The 15,105-nt window shown below is 58.2% G+C and overlaps 7 protein-coding genes across 7 annotated transcripts; 4 read left to right on the top strand and 3 right to left on the bottom strand.

Annotated features, from left to right (window-relative positions):
• Nucleotides 1-11: 11 nt before the first annotated feature.
• Nucleotides 12-1,662, top strand: B0H64DRAFT_435113 (heterokaryon incompatibility protein-domain-containing protein). Its single transcript, XM_062806121.1, has 2 exons — nt 12-686; nt 751-1,662. The coding sequence occupies exons 1-2, from the start codon at nt 85-87 to the stop codon at nt 1,610-1,612; spliced, it is 1,464 nt and encodes a 487-aa protein (XP_062655856.1). The 5' UTR covers nt 12-84; the 3' UTR covers nt 1,613-1,662.
• A 1,997-nt stretch (nt 1,663-3,659) lies between these two features.
• Nucleotides 3,660-4,413, top strand: B0H64DRAFT_445280 (uncharacterized protein; the record flags this gene model as incomplete). The annotated part of the gene is made up of 2 exons (XM_062806843.1): nt 3,660-3,871; nt 3,954-4,413. The coding sequence occupies 2 exons, from the start codon at nt 3,660-3,662 to the stop codon at nt 4,411-4,413; spliced, it is 672 nt and encodes a 223-aa protein (XP_062655855.1).
• A 455-nt stretch (nt 4,414-4,868) lies between these two features.
• On the bottom strand, nt 4,869-6,532 carry B0H64DRAFT_227103 (uncharacterized protein). Its single transcript, XM_062799669.1, has 4 exons — nt 6,199-6,532; nt 5,453-6,115; nt 5,039-5,394; nt 4,869-4,990 (listed from the first exon to the last, which is right to left on the bottom strand). The coding sequence occupies exons 1-3, from the start codon at nt 6,384-6,386 to the stop codon at nt 5,199-5,201; spliced, it is 1,047 nt and encodes a 348-aa protein (XP_062655854.1). The 5' UTR covers nt 6,387-6,532; the 3' UTR covers nt 4,869-4,990; nt 5,039-5,198.
• Nucleotides 6,533-7,242: 710 nt separating this feature from the next.
• On the top strand, nt 7,243-10,035 carry B0H64DRAFT_426475 (uncharacterized protein; the record flags this gene model as incomplete). The annotated part of the gene is made up of 2 exons (XM_062805735.1): nt 7,243-9,477; nt 9,568-10,035. The coding sequence occupies 2 exons, from the start codon at nt 7,243-7,245 to the stop codon at nt 9,790-9,792; spliced, it is 2,460 nt and encodes an 819-aa protein (XP_062655853.1). The 3' UTR covers nt 9,793-10,035.
• A 211-nt stretch (nt 10,036-10,246) lies between these two features.
• Nucleotides 10,247-11,629, bottom strand: B0H64DRAFT_467119 (uncharacterized protein; the record flags this gene model as incomplete). Its single annotated transcript, XM_062807705.1, has 4 exons — nt 11,405-11,629; nt 11,111-11,352; nt 10,946-11,057; nt 10,247-10,894 (listed from the first exon to the last, which is right to left on the bottom strand). The coding sequence occupies exons 1-4, from the start codon at nt 11,543-11,545 to the stop codon at nt 10,247-10,249; spliced, it is 1,143 nt and encodes a 380-aa protein (XP_062655852.1). The 5' UTR covers nt 11,546-11,629.
• Nucleotides 11,630-12,012: 383 nt separating this feature from the next.
• Nucleotides 12,013-12,998, bottom strand: B0H64DRAFT_227061 (uncharacterized protein). Its single transcript, XM_062799668.1, has one exon. The coding sequence runs from the start codon at nt 12,825-12,827 to the stop codon at nt 12,156-12,158; it is 672 nt and encodes a 223-aa protein (XP_062655851.1). The 5' UTR covers nt 12,828-12,998; the 3' UTR covers nt 12,013-12,155.
• Nucleotides 12,999-13,170: 172 nt separating this feature from the next.
• Nucleotides 13,171-14,841, top strand: B0H64DRAFT_365178 (uncharacterized protein; the record flags this gene model as incomplete). Its single annotated transcript, XM_062801863.1, has 2 exons — nt 13,171-14,323; nt 14,394-14,841. 2 exons carry the CDS (start codon nt 13,171-13,173, stop codon nt 14,504-14,506), a joined length of 1,266 nt encoding a protein of 421 aa, XP_062655850.1. The 3' UTR covers nt 14,507-14,841.
• Between the last annotated feature and the right edge of the window lie 264 nt (nt 14,842-15,105).

The following is a 15,105-nucleotide window of genomic DNA, read 5'->3' as shown; positions in this document are numbered from 1 at the left end:
CCAAGTCAAATCCAAAGTTCTCCGACCAACTCTGGTGATACATTTGCTTCTTCACCTACCTATCCTGGGGCTCCACGCAAGCCAATGGCCACTTTCCCATACACGCCGCTCGACCTCAGTGAGTCGTCTATTCGACTCTTGTACATCCGCAAAGGGTGGCCGGGAGAGGACATCATCTGCGAGCTGTGTGAATCGTACCTCCAAACCGAAAAGGGCATTCCGTACAAAGCTCTGTCGTACAACTGGGGAGGCCTTCAGCATGAACCACAGCCCGGTCTTCCCCTTGTCCTCGTGGACGGGCATCAGATCAGCTTGACAGAGAATCTGTACTCGGCTCTACGGCACATTCGGCGTCCAGATCAAAATATTTTCCTCTGGGTGGACGCCATCTGCATTAACCAGAAAGACCCGCGAGAGAAGGGCCATCAGGTTAAGCAGATGGGATACATATACAAAGGCGCAGAGGAAGTGCTCATCTGGCTTGGCCCCGGTCACGAGGGCACCGATACCCTTCTGCAATCCTTTAGTTGGATAGACAACAAAGCCACCGAATCCCTGGCATCGGGAAACAAGGAGGACTGGATGAGCCTCTGCCATCAGTCCATAAGCCAGCGGTGGCCAGACTTATCGTGGCCGAAACAAGTTCTCACAGAGCTCCTAACAAGACCCTGGTTCAAGAGGGTGTGGTATGCCGACCTCGACTTATTTTCTTTACTCTCAGAAAGTGTAAGAGCTGATATTATTGGACAGGATTCTCCAGGAAGTTGCCAACGCGAGGACGGCTAGGGTTCTGTGTGGGCGGGGTTCCTGTCCGGCACGAACTTTCGCCTTGATGCCCTCTCTGATGAAACTCGCCGTCAATGAGCACACTCAAGCGGTCCTTGACATCATGCCGCGAATTCGACAAAATACCTGGTGGTCATCAAATCGCCATTTACACGTCCTTCTCGCCAAATTCGCAGACAGCCAGTCTTTTCTAGTCCGGGACAGAATCTACGCCTTGCTCGGCATGTCAGAGGATGCATGCAACCCGGAGACATTCTACCCATGCTACCAGAAATCCGAAGAAGAGGTCATTCGAGATACTGCATCGTTTCTGCTGTTTAGAGGATCTCTTGGCAAATACGATCCAATGCCACACTTACGGTTATCCGACCTGTGTCTGCCAATCACTCAGCTGGCTGGAAACGTACTTATCTGGACCCTTGAACAACTTGAAGCGTCGGAACCTCGGTGGGCTTCCGGAAGAGAAACGGCTACACTTCTTGCGCGACACCTGAACGAAAGGCGCTTTGAACCAGCTGACGTCCTCATGATGGTGGCAAAGAAGTATGGCGAGGCGAAAAGGGTCAATGATATATTGTTGGATGGAGATACCGAGCTGTTTTTCCACGTCGTGGTTAGTATCCCATGGCGTCTATGCGTCACCATGGTTCGCCGGCAAGCAGGTCCTGTGGTCTCCCTCGGCCACTACGTGCTGGTCAGATATTCTATAACCCCTCCTCCAAGAGAGTTTATGGAGAGCGGGGAAGACTGGTCGCCTCAGGGTTGGCGGTCAACCCACCAGGCAATTCCAGAGTACACCCCTGAAGCCTCACCAATACCCATATAGATAGATGTATCATTGAACGTATCTACACAGGTACATACATAACCTGAGGATCCCGGAAATGCTGGTGTTGAAGTGTTTCGATCGTTCATTGCATTGGGAGGGCGAGGGTTGGGGTTGGGCGCCGGAATTCGTGCTTCCATCCAAGCATATCAGCTTATCACGGCCGCCATGCAACCCCGCAATAACAGGCAAGGAAGTGCCTGCCGGAAGTTCAGGGACCGGAAACAGCGTCTGAACATCCCCCCTTCCCCACCGTTGTAAATCCCGGGGAACGATGATAGGATCCTACCTAGAGAACCATGCGAGGAGATGGTGCAAGCCGAGGATTTTGCCAATGATCCAACCGCAGACCAACAGGAGGCAGATAGCGGCGATGGCAGTGACGTGACGCGGCGGGTATCTCTGGGGACGGTGGGGGGGTTCCTGCAGGTCTCCACCACCCGCTGCATGCAATTTAGAGCCTCGTCTGGGGAGTCCCGTCTCCAACTCGTCAACCTGCCCACCACAACACCAGGGCTCACCAATCGCAGCTCGGGGCTGGGACATGTTGCCCATCGAGCGGCACCGCGTTGAGCAATTGCGGCCGTCTCCGGGCGCCTCTTCGGGTGCCTCGCCCCAAGGCCACGGCCATTGATAATCGAAACCAACACACGGGCAAAGGAGGCAGCCATGGAGTGGTCGACTTGCTACGCGACTCGCACTGCCGCCTTGGTCCGGTGTGACCGGCAAGTAGCAAAGATGAAGCGCGACTAATGGGAGGTGCGTCAGGCATCCCATCTCTCCCGTTTGCATCCACGGCGCGACGCATGAATCAGGGTGGCCCACATCCGATGCCCTGAGCGAGCTCGCGCTGGGAACTGTTCTCTATCATATGTGCTTGCAACTGCGCTATCATGGATATCGCCTCGGCCCAGTTCCAAGGCAGGGGGATGCTAACGAACTTGGGATGACGATGGCCGCCCTGAGCTCCGTTTGTGTGAGTTGGCCTGGCGATGAATGCGGAGAGGTATCGGGGTCCGTTTGTTTCAGAGCGGGCAAAACAAGTTGCGTAATCGAGCCGGCTGCCCTGCTGCGAGAACCTTCCTGGCCCATCTCGTCATCGGCGAACGGAACCGTGGGAACAAAGGCACGGAGTCAGCCAGGGCCAGCCAGGACCAACGCCTGGTCGGAAGCCAAGAACCGGCCTGGTCACCCGCCCCTTCCTCATCAGCTCCACACCCCTGGCTGAGATGCTGCCAGCTGCCTCTCCTCGTACCCGTCGCGGTGTTGGTCATACGCCGGGCTGGCGTCACTTGTCACTTTGCCGGCCGCCCCACAGTTGGAGATACGCCACCCCTGCTGAGCCTTGCTGCTATCAGCTGCCACTCCGGCATCCCAAAGCCAGTCCGATAAGTCCCGTGAAGCTGTTATAACCTCTCTGCGCCGTTCTCGTCTTGTCTCAAATCTCTTCCTTTGCAACTTCAAATAAGACAAATCACTCATCCAAATATCTTAAACTGCTCATTATCCACACACTATTGTTTTTCTTTATCGGTTTATCCTCACCGCAAGCAACCCCTGCAGCCGCTGCTCTTCTGTCATATCGGCATCGCTTATCGCTATCAATTCGGACGCTCGTGTCATTCACCCCTGGAACCACACCTTTCTGAGTCACCCGGCCGGCGACCGAAAGAGGCCAACCATTCGTTTTAAAACGAGCTCAAGCCTGCGGTAACAAAGGAAGCTCGGTATTGTCTCTTCGTCACACAAAGAAGAAACCGTCGGCAACCCCGCTGTCACATTTGACAGCCACCGAAGGAAGAAGAAGGACCCAGCCCTCTTCCGGCTTCCTACCATCCTCTCAAAGGCCTGGGGCATAACTATCCCCCAAACATTTTGTGCAAACCGGACACCTCTTCCACAACCAACTTCCAGCTGCTCGGCCTTCATCCATCCGGTAGCATCATCACCTAGCTACCAAGCCTCCCACTCTCGTATGCCCGCAGCATCCGAGACACTCCCAGAGAAACCCAATAACCCCAACATTTCACCCGCTCGATCCATCACCATGGCCGCCGATTCCACCCAGTACGAGCGCGACCTCCGGTCCGCCAACAAGGAGTGGCGCCGCGGCAAGGACTCCAACGTCAAGTGGGCCCACGGCAGCCGATACCTCGCCGGCATCGACCGCAACAGCTGCGACGACACCTTCCGCACCGGCGCCACGGCGCCCGACCACATGTTCGCCAAGTGCAGGCCAAACAAGCGGCCCAGCGAGGCGTAAGCACATGCCCTCCCCCCCATCTCCACCACAACCACCACCTCCTCCCCCATCACTAACACCCACCTCCCCAAAAAACAGGTACCACCGCGCCAAAATGTCCCAAAACATCGTCAAGACCCGCTCCGCCTCAGAAATGCCCCCAGCCCGCCGACGCAGCAAGATGCACTGCCAGACGGAGATCGAAGCCGCCTCCCTACCGGTAGACCTGCCGCGGGGCCTGTTCCCGGCCCCCGCCACGGCGCCGTCCGCCGACGCCGAGGTGCTGTACAGCTTCGACCGGGCCGACACGCCCGGCCGCCCCCTCACGCTCGAGGTGTTTGTCAAGAACACGGCCGGGCGCGATACCGAGCGCCTCGTCGAGCGCGAGTACGAGGTGCTGGATGGGAATGGGGACGCTGTAAGTGGTCGACGGGCGAGGGCTGTGTTGCGGAGGGGCGCGTCCAAGGAGAGGGATGCGGCTGCGGCGGCGGCGGCTGCGGCTGATGGGGATGGGGTTGAGGAGATGAGGGAGGTGGAGGGTGGGTTTGAGCTGGTTTGAGCTGGTTTGATCCCTTTGCTTCGTTCGCTTCGTTTTCTGGCTGAGCTGCCTGTTTTTTTCCTGGCCGGCATTCATTCTTAGAAGGACGTTCATTCCGTACTCGGTGGACTTGTCTCATTTCTCCTTATTTTCTCTTTCCGAGTGTTCTCTTTGAAGCATGTTAGCGGGTGTTGTATGCATACTATGGCTTTTCGGATGGACGGGCTTTGGGATGGGAACTGGACTGCCTCACGGCACTGAGGGGACACACAGTACCTCAACTTGTTATCTTTATTTGCATTCCTGCGGTATCAGGCAAGGCGGGCATTTGTCTCTGTGGGGGTACCTGGCGCATTCTCCCCGAGGAGAAGTGGCGCAGAATATACCCACGAGAGATAGGCTTCGAGTAATTTATCACTTTGAAGCCAACATGGACTCGAGGCGTTTGACGTTGAATCGTGCGAATTGTGAAACTTAAGTGGCCCGCGGTTTCACCACACATTCACTGAGGAGGACCTGGTTCGGAAACATTGCTGTCCTTTGGTCTATTCCAGAGTTGCCATACCGGCGGGTATCAATTCGCACATCATTATCTATCCTGCCACTGGTTAGCCTCGAGATTGAACAATTGAGTGGAGGATCATACCCAACCATCCACCGTCTTACACATCCAACGACGGGGAAGCTCCAGATCCTACAGGGAACCTCTCGGGGAACCTCTCGGGGACCGGATGAGGCCACATCTCAACGAAGCCGTGGCCAGGTTGATTAATCGACTGTACATCGGTGCAATGGCGGTACACAGTTCAGCCTGGAAACGCCCGCCCCATGAGCAGCTCGTAATACGCCCTCTGCTCCGCTTCGCTGCCCAGGGAAGGGTCAAAGTCGGCATCGTTGGGCTCCGGGATCGGCTCCGGGTTGGAGCCCATGGTGTAGAAATCGGCGATGGTCTCGTCCGGCGCGAACCCAAGTGAAGCCAGCGTTTGCGCGGCTCGCGTTGACCTAAACAAAACACCCGGTTAGATCGAAGCTAGGTAATGAAAGATGGAGAGGTCCATACGATTGTGCGGCGTCCTTGGCCACGAGATCCGACAGCGAGTCCTTCGGCTGGAACGGCGACGGCGGGCCCATCGCGGCGGGTAGCGCCTTCAGCTCTGGCGCGGGCGGGAAGCTCGACACCGACTGGCTCCGCCGACTCGTCGATGGCTGCGACACCCTGCTCACCGGCGGCAAGCGCACCGGCACCGGCACCGACGGCGTCTCGTACCCGGGCTCTTCGTCCTCCTCGGCCTCCTCCGACAGCGGAACAACAGCAGGACTCCCCCGTAACCCTGCGCCGCCCCTTTCCTCCGCCGCCGACTGCGCCAGCGCCGGCGGCGGGCCGTTGTGGCCGAAGAAGGCCTTGAAGACGGAGCTCTGCTGCCACTTGGCGATCAGGGCGTCCTGCTGGTTGGAGTCCTTGATGGAGGCGACGACGGCGTTGCCGGCGGCGCCGCGCAGGTGGCCCTCGACGAGGGCGTCCAGGCCCGGGATGGCGCCCAGCACGGCGCCCCAGGCGGCGGCGCTCTCCTTGTAGGTGTTGAGCGCCGTGCGGTAGCCCTTCTGCGGGCCGCGCCGCTTGGTCGGCCGCAGGTACAGGCACGGCTTGTTGTGCTTGGTGCACACGCCGCACTTGGGCTTGCCGTTGTCGCACGGCTGGTGGTTGACGTGGCAGAAGTCGCAGCTGGGTGTGGGGGGTTAGTTCAGTTGGGGGTGAGTAAGTAAACAAGATGGAAGGGGGGGTGATTAATCCGAGAAGTAGCTTACGCCCGGGATGCCTTCTTCCTCTTGCGTGGGTTTATGGGCGCCTCACTCCCGGCGTCGGCCCCGGCATCGCTAGCCGGAGCCGCATTGGAGGGTGGTGTAGCTGTAGGTTGTTGTTGTTTGACTTGTTGTGAGTTGTGCCGTTGCGTCGATTGACCGCCAATTGCTGGCTCTTCTGAGGCTAGCTCCATCTTAGGCCACGGTAAACTAAGTCCATACGGCCGAGGGCAATCTTTGAGGTGAAGAAAATAAATGAGGCTGAGGGGCAATCGGACGATGCAACGTGGACCTGAGCCGAAGTTCAAGCCTCTCTCACGCTCTCTCGCCGGTTTGGTTGGAGAAACCTCTGGCTGAGCCGAACCAGACGTGGGGTTCGTCAAACGGGCAGCCACTCACTCAGCAAAATTATGGGCGCCGGCTTAAAAGTGGGACCGGTGCTACGGAAGACTTCAGCTCTGGCTCCGGGGGTTACCTAACGGCCGAATGCAACACGACATCTCAACTTCAAGTTTAGCGAGAAAGGGGAATCTGTCGACAGTGGCAAGTCATTGGTGCATCCTCACTGGAAAGAGCGACACAGCAGATGTTCCAGACTCAACCTGGGGCAGCTACAGGGCGCCGAAGCGGGGGGACCCACTCCCCCGAAAGCCGGGAATCGAGTTGAGGCAGTGGGGCATGGAACGGCAGCGGGGATCGACAGCAGGGTCTACATTTTTCCCCGTTAGACAATCCCGACTAATCTGCCGACAAATTCAACGTCAGGACGGGGGACTACCGGTTCGGCCTTCATTTTGACGGCATGGGAGGCGGGAATCAAATAATTGATCTCAAACATAGGTAGCTTCTCCCATGTTCTTCCCCGTCTCACCTGAATCAACGAAGCAATGTCCCTCCTCTCCCTCGACGCAACTTCAGGTGACTGAATCACCCCCCCGGGACCACCTGACCAAGCACCAACCTGGCAACCATCAATACACGCCCAGCGTCGACTGAAGGCAAAACATTCTCGACCGTAACGCGCATTCATCACGGTTAGGGTACCCGAAGATGGCACCGCCTAGGAATGAACGCGTCTTCGAACCCAATGCTTCCATCGTGCTCGTCGGCTGCCGGGGGGCCGGCAAGCGCACCTTGGGCTTCATGGGCGCCCTCCATCTCCGGCGGCGCTTGGTGACTGAGGACCACTATTTCGAAAAGGTTACAGGGCTATCCCGGGGACAGTATCTGGCTAAGCACGGAAGAGACCACTTCGCCCGCCAGAACATCGAGGTGTTCAAGCGCATGCTGGACACGAACCGGTCCGGGTGCATCATCGAGTGCGGCATGAGCAGTTTTAGTGAAGAGGCCCAGGATGCCTTGCGGCTGTACTCGAGGACAAACCCCGTGGTGTACGTACACCGCGAGAAGGAACAGATCGCCCGTCTGATGGATGCGGGGGACGCTCAGCAGCTGCTAGAAGCCGACGGGAAGCATAGGAACTGCTCCAATTTCGAATACTACAACCTCTACGACCCTTCCACCCCCCCTTCCTCCTCAGGGGCTACTTCCGGGGCGAGTACACCTATGAGCGGCCGCCACCCTGGACCCTCAAAACTCCTATCCGTCCAAGAAAGCTTTGCAAGATTCCTCGACATTATCACAGGCCGCGGTGCCGCCAAAGCATGGCTGGAAAGCCCCTTCTCCGTCGCCGCTGTTCCACCAGAGTTTCGCTCCTACTCATATTCTCTGCGGCTCCGATTATCCTATCTCATGGACATGGACTTAGAATGGGAAGATTTCGAGGCAAGGGGCGACTGCGTCGAGCTTATCATTGACCACTGGCCTGACGACCTCCTGAATATCATCGCACGGCAAGTCGCTTTGATAAGGAGGAAATTGGGCGTCCCGATTATCTACCACGTCGAGGAAAACCCCCGCGGAGAGCGCCGAAGGCCGCCAGACGAGAAAAACACGATGGATGCTGAGCTATTAGAGCTAGGTGTCCGCCTCGGTGTCGACTACGTCAGCGTTGACCTACAACGCGACGAGGCCTTGGTGAACGGCGTCATGCGGCGCCGGGGCAGATCCAAGATCATCGGCAACTACTGGTACATGGGGTTCGGGGCCCTTCCCTGGCAGGACGAGCAGCAGCTGGACAACTACCGGCGCGCCCAAGCCCTCGGATGCGACGTTGTCCGGATGGTGCGCTTTTGCTCCAACGACAGCCCGGTCGAGTATCTCGACGACTTCAGGAAGCGCCTCCGCGACGCCATACCCGACCCCAAGCCCCCTCTCGTCGCCTACGACTTCTCCGTACTGGGCGTGCGCACCCCGCTGCAAACCCGTATCCTTGGCCCCGTAAAGCACCCAGACATGGAAAACGAGCGTGACCACCTCGCAACCGTTTCCAACTCATCCCACTCCTTCGAGCTCCTCTTCCGCCAGTTCCTGCTAGACCCCCTACAATACTACGTCCTCGGCTCGCACGTCTCCTACTCCCTATCACCAGCCATGCACGCGGCCGCCTACGACTTCGCCTACATGCCGCACTCCTTCCAGGCGGTACCCTGCTCGACGCTCGACTCGCTCAACGAGATCTGCTCCGCCGACGCCTTCGGCGGCGCCTGCCTGACGGCACCCTTCAAAGTCGCCATCATGCCCCACCTCAAGGTCAAGTCCCACCACGCGACGGCCATCGGCGCGGTCAACGTCCTCCTCCCTCTCCGCGGGCGCACGAGCGCGATCCTCGACCACGCCAACTCGCGCAACAAGGCCGGCCCGGCGCGCGAGTTCTTTGGCGACAACACCGACTGGAGCTCCATCCTGACGTGCCTGCGCCGCGCCATCAGCCCGCGCAACCACGTGCAGCCCTCCCGCACCGCCGCCCTCGTCGTCGGCGCCGGCGGCATGGCCCGCGCCGCCATCTACGCCCTCTACCAGCTCGGCTGCCGCCACGTCTTCGTCTACAACCGCTCCGCCGACCGCGCCCGCGACGTCGCCGCCCACTTCAACGCCTGGGCCGCCAGCCAGGCCGCCCTCGCGTCCGCTGCCCAGCAGCAACAGCAACAGCAGCAGCCGGTGAATGGGAACCGGTGGCCCCCCCCGGGCGGCGTGAACGACGCCGGCGCCGTCGAGGTGTGCCGCGTGCTGACCTCGCTGGACGTCCCCTGGCCCGCCGGCTTCCAGCTGCCGACCATTGTCGTCTCGTGCGTGCCGGCGACGAGCGCGGACGGCAGCCCGCCGGCGGATTTCGTCATGCCGCTCAACTGGCTCAGGAGTCCGACCGGCGGTGTGGTGGTTGAGGTAAGCTGTTCCTCTCTTGTTCTGGGTTTGTTTTGTTTCGTTTTGGGGTGGTGCACTTTGCTGACATGTCTATGTGTGTGTGTGTTGTAGCTGGCGTATGAGCCCCCGGTAACGCCCCTGGTCGCGCAGATGCGTGCGCTGCGGGACAGCATGTCGCCGCCGTGGGTGGTGGTGGATGGGCTGGAGGTGGTGGCGGAGATGGCGATTGAGGCGTTTGAGTTGATGACGGGGCGGATGGCGCCGAAGCGGCTTATGAAGGAGGTGTGTCGGAAGACGTGGGAGGGGCAGCAGCAGCGCAGGGCTCTTGATGGGTAGGGGGTTGCGTAGGAGTAGAGAGACGGCTTGGTGGGCTTGGGATACCCGAAGGATTTGTTGTTGTGTGTGTTTGGTGTGATGTGAGTTATGTTGGAATGAATGAATGATGTTGAACTCATAGTTTGCAGTCCGTCGAAGTGTTAAAATAAAAGTGACAGCGTGAACGGCGCCTCGATGGCCGTCTCTTCCGGATTTGATACGACTTAAAGTCGGTTACATAATATACATATATCATCAAACATGCCACATCGCTGCCATCGCTGACGGAAAACCTTTACTGTACAAACAATATCCCCAATAACGCCATCCACCTCCCAATACTATCCTATAACCCGGTCCCGAACCCAAACGCCATCCCGTCACTCCCCTTCCTGCCTCCCAAAAACAACCCCCCCTTCCCGGTTTCTTCAATCATCCCCCCCCCCCTTCGCACAGAACCCCCCTTCCCCCTTTCTTACACATCACCCCCCCTCTCCAACCACCCCCCCGCCCTCCCAATCCTCCCCTCAACCCACCTCAAATCCCACCCCACCCCCTCCAGCACCCGCAACTCCTCCGCACTCAACACCTCCCCTTCGCGGCCCTCCCGCTGCGCCGCCCACACGCGCCCGCACAGCTCGGTCAGGCAGGCGTGCGCCAGCGCCGTCGCCCCGCGTCCCCCGGGCGCCACGGCCCCGCGCCCGCCTGTCCACGCGTGCAGGAGGGTGGTGAGTTCCGGGGAGGGTGGCCAGTGGCCGGTGCGCGGGTTTTGGAGGTGGGTGAGGTGGAGGATTAGGGCGATGCGGTTTGGGGGGGTTGTGGGGGAGAGGGTGAGGGGGGGGAGTGGTAAGGGGGGGAGGGCGGGGAGGGGTTTGGAGGAGAGGGAAGGTTGGTGGTGGTGGTGGTGGTGGTGGCGGTGTGGTTGGTGTGGTTGTTGTCGTTGGTTTTGGTGTGTTTCCCGTGGCGAGGGCGGCTGTTGTCGTTGTGGTCGTTGCGGCTGGCGTTCGGGAGCCACGGGGATGATGGTTGGAGAGAGGTGCGGGTTTCGATTCGGTGGTGTAGCTGTGGGAGGTGGGTAGGGCAAGGAAATGCGGTGATGATGGATGGGGGTGAAGGGTGGGAGCTAGGAAGGCGTTAATAGGAATCGTGCTTGGAAAGTGTCTTGGATGCGTACTTGTGGAGGAGCTTCGAGGGAGCGAGATGTAAAATATTCTTCCTCGGGTTCTTGAGTCTGCTGCCGTCTTACGGCGAGGAGGAAGAACGCCGCCAGCATAATATCAATGAAACTAGTTGCACATGTTAGTGCCAACCGTTACCCTGAGCGATACAGAACACATACATGCTCAAAGCGGACACGGCGCATCCGGCTTTAGTCCAAGTCGAAGCCTGGTGCTGGCTTGTCCCCTCCGCCAACCACTCACTCTCCCGATAGTTGGCAATGAGCCTCGCAAAGTACGACAACGGGCCGCACCAGAGACCAATGCAGGCGGCTAACCATGCCAGGATCACGAAAACGTGGTAGGACCCAGGTTTCGACCGAGTTACGTAGCAGTATATGCCCAGTAATAGGTGCAAAATAGTCTATCCAGTTATTAGTCGTCGGTCTCCTCGATATCGGGCTACTGAAACTCACGGCAACCACGGCTAGAACAAATGGAACTGTTTTACCGCCAAATATAAAGACTGAGGCATAAATCGCAACGGCCGCGATAGGGGCTTGGATGAGAAGCAACCAGCCAAAGAAGTAAGGGACTATCACCCGTTTTACGGACATTGTCACCTCATGACAACAGCATACGCATCAGTGGTTAAAAAGTGATGACAGTTATTGTTTCGCCACGAGATCAAAATGTTCACCGCAGAACGGACAAGCCGAGGAAAGACAGCCATGGCACAGACAATAGAGACGTTGGCGCTTTGGGATCAGTCTAGACTCTTTTCAACTAAGTCATCGACAGCGAGGAGCCAAGACTCGAAGCATCTGGCGGAGAAAGGCTGAAGACGAAACAAAGCGTTGTGGTGGGATGGCTGCAGCCACCAGGGGCATGCTTGTTTTGATAGGGCATCGGGGCCAGATGCGAGACGCAGGAGTGAGACATTTGGAGAAGTGGAGGGTTAGCGGCGGGAGGGGAGGGACCTTTTGAGGAGACTTGAAGGAAGCCAAGGTTTGTTGTATTCGCAAATAAATTGATAGATATCGACAAGAACAATTCCGAATTTTATCGTCCAAGATAGACCTTTGGCGCGGATGCCTGGCAACTTTGAGGTTCGGATGATGGATTGAAACCCGGCGTTCGGTTGTTCAGGGTTCGGCAATTCCTTCGATACCTCCGAATGTGGGGATTTCTCAACGGAGCTAGCGCCGGTTAGACTCGCCGTCAGTTTCAAACGCTTCGATTTTGTTTGCGTGGGGCTCCAGGTTGGCCTCGACCAGAGTGGGGCACAGGAGAGCAGAGGAAGGAAAATAAGAAAAGGAAGGAGAGAAGGAAGGAGAGAAGAAACGAAAGAAACAAGAAACGTAAGACGGCAAAAAGATATGGATATTTCGTGAGCATCCCCCTCCCTCTCCCTTCTATCTTTCCTTCCAATGATAATGCTTCTCGGGACATCTCTCGCCCAAAGTCAGACGCTAACTGCCTCCTGCGCAACGGCCAAAACAGGAAGTGTTCACGCGAGAATTGGCGTCTTCTGAGCCCGTCAGTTAGGCCCACCATCTGATTCGTAATTCGACGCGGCTTCCATCTCCAGCCACAAACAACCGACCGACCGTTACGAATACTTCGTACCTGGGTACAACTCTTAAAATGAGCAAACCACATAACTATATCAACCTGAAACAACCTCCAGCACCGGCGGCCTCTAGAGCTGATGACGATGGGAGATGAAAGTGAGGCTGAGCGCGACAACCCAATTGCGACCGCATCGCGTTCAACACCCAATCCGATTGGCTCATTCTGCTGACATGCATGTGGAATCCTGGCCAAGTCGTGGTCCTGGCGCCCTTTCTCGGCATGGCCTTTGCCGGCTGCCTTTTCAACGTGACGGTCTTCATACATACATAGTGGGCTTTGCTGCGCCACGAGGAAGCGCAGAGCGCCCAGCAACCGACCGACAGTTCAATTCTCCTTGTGTGACAGCTTTGCTCCACGAGTGAACTGCAAACTAACCATCTCATCGTGGCCGGTTTCTGTTTCCCAAGTCGGACGCCAATTGCCCACCGTGGCTGACTAGATCTCCCAATTGAATTGACGTCGGGGTTTCCGGAGCTCCCGACTCTTCATTCGGCCCCCGGCTCCCCCCGAATTCGGGCCCGGACCGCAGTTCACGTCATTAAGGTACTTGAGTAGCCAAGCCGGCACAGCGCGTACTCGTGTTCCGCCAAAACAAGCAGCAGCCGCCATGGAGCCGCCTCAACCGTCCGTCGTGGAGGAGAAGATGCGTCTTCAGGAACACCTCCAGCGCCAGCAACAGCAAGGGCAACAGCAGCCGTCATCACAGTCATCACAGAGCCGCAATCCTACTTCGGGAAGCAACACGGTGCCCATGACGGAGGAAGAGCTCGAGGGATCACCGGTACACAACCAGCAATCCCCGGCGTACTCCCCCGACCCCAGCCAGGAGTCGCCGGCGTACGCTCCCACCCACATGCAGATACCCCGGGTTCCCGTCCCGCCCCCCGCCCCGGTCCCCGTCTACACCACCCCCCGCTCGCCCACCCCGCCCCCCTACTCCGGCCCCTCCACCCCGGCCCAGGAGCCAGCCCCGCCCCCGGAATCCCAAACCGGCGGGCCCAAGCCACCCCCTCGGTACCCGGGCCTACCCGCCCTCGACTACCGCCTCTACAACCCGCCCCTCTTCGAGCTCTCGACCGACAAGACCACCATCAAGTCCACCACCGCGCACCTCTCCAGCTCGGCCGACGCGCTGGTCGCGCTGATCCGGCAGCAGGCGACGGTGCCGCCCAAGCCGCAGATCCACATCGTGGGGCGGCGCGGCAACACGCCCGGCACCGGGCGCGCCGACTTCTCCATCAAGCTGAACCTGCTCTCGCTGCTCGTGCCCGAGGACCCGCGCCAGCGCATGGACTACCTGCGCTGCGTGGGCGCGGGGGAGGTGGCCTTCCGCGGCGGCACCAAGCCCGCCGCGCAGCCAGAGGTCGAGGGGGACGGCTCGCTGGACGCGTGGGCGGCCCGTTTCGTGGCCGACACGGCGAGCGTGAAGGCCTTTGCGCTCGAGAGGGTTGTTGTTAATCTGGATGTTGAATGGCTTGAGGGGCAGATCCGCAAGTTGGTTGCTGCTATGCGCTACCCGGGCACGGTTGCCGTCTCGTTTCCTATCACGCATAGCAGGGTGGTGGTGCAGAATCCGGACCGGGTCAACAAGTTTATCACGAGCGTCACGGGGTTCTTTGCGGGGAAGAGGAAGTATGAGGTTGTTAAGGCGGTTTGGCCGTTTGCGACTATGCCTAAGGGGAGTGATGCGGACGGGAGGCGGTGTGCGGTGCAGACTGAGGAGGTCTGGTGGAGGGAGTGGAGGGGGCCGATTCGTTATGGTATGTCTTGTCCTTCTCCTTTCTTAGTGCTTGTTGATATGCCGTGGGCCACAGAGCTGACCGAGAATAGCAATTGCTACGAAACGAAATGGCTGGGTCACCAACGAAGACAAGCTCGAGGCGCTCATGGAGGGCACGCCGTCAGCTACGCCGGAGGATGTGGACTGGGGTCCGGAGTACTAGGCCTGACTCCTAGAGTCGGTTTTTAGTTGGTTTTATGGTCTGTTCTTTTACGCCTGTTGAAGATTGTTCTCCAAGGCAAGCTCATAGCGCCGGAGTTTGGTGGTTGAGACCCGGGTATTGGATCCCTGCGGTAATGTCTATTCATGTTTATGTTTGGCTTGGATAGGGGCTGCACGTGTACTGTGCATTTTGGATTGAATATACACTGTGTCAAGCTTTCTCTTTTTGAGTTCCAACTTGGGTACATAGCTGCCGTTGCTTCGTTTACTTTACTTGCATTTCAATCTGTTGGCACCAACAGTGCCCTGCATTGCATCAATCGACTCAGACATGTCTATGGAGTAATGTGTCAAGGATTCAAGGTGGAATAAGTCTCCAAGGCGGAGGTGAGTCACTCGGAGAGAGGCCCTAATGGGGGGCCCTGCACAGGTTGTGACACACTGCCGAACTCAGCCCCAGCCTCACTCATGCCATTGCGGGGAAGAAACGGGCAGCTCTCAGGGGGGATGAGCAGCAAGAACAGGGGCATTTTACTCAAATATCATCGTACCAACATCACTTCTGACTTCATCCTGAGTTTATTTATTCAATTCATCATC

The sequence above is a fragment of the Chaetomium fimeti genome, assembly GCF_033439085.1.
Source record: "Chaetomium fimeti strain CBS 168.71 chromosome Unknown B0H64scaffold_7, whole genome shotgun sequence".
Lineage (NCBI taxonomy): Eukaryota > Fungi > Ascomycota > Sordariomycetes > Sordariales > Chaetomiaceae > Chaetomium > Chaetomium fimeti.
Note: the sequence above shows the minus strand (reverse complement) of the source record. Positions and strands in the feature narration are given on the sequence as shown.

Coding starts and splice junctions, on each gene's coding strand:
- B0H64DRAFT_435113 (XM_062806121.1), top strand. CDS start 85: ATGGCCACTTTCCCATACACGCCGCTCGACCTCAGTGAGTCGTCTATT. Junction 687..750: donor CCCTGGTTCAAGAGGGTGTG/GTATGCCGACCT, acceptor ATTATTGGACAG/GATTCTCCAGGAAGTTGCCA.
- B0H64DRAFT_227061 (XM_062799668.1), bottom strand. CDS start 12,827: ATGTATGAAGACCGTCACGTTGAAAAGGCAGCCGGCAAAGGCCATGCC.
- B0H64DRAFT_227103 (XM_062799669.1), bottom strand. CDS start 6,386: ATGGAGCTAGCCTCAGAAGAGCCAGCAATTGGCGGTCAATCGACGCAA. Junction 6,116..6,198: donor AGGAAGAAGGCATCCCGGGC/GTAAGCTACTTC, acceptor CCCCACACCCAG/CTGCGACTTCTGCCACGTCA. Junction 5,395..5,452: donor GCCAAGGACGCCGCACAATC/GTATGGACCTCT, acceptor TGTTTTGTTTAG/GTCAACGCGAGCCGCGCAAA.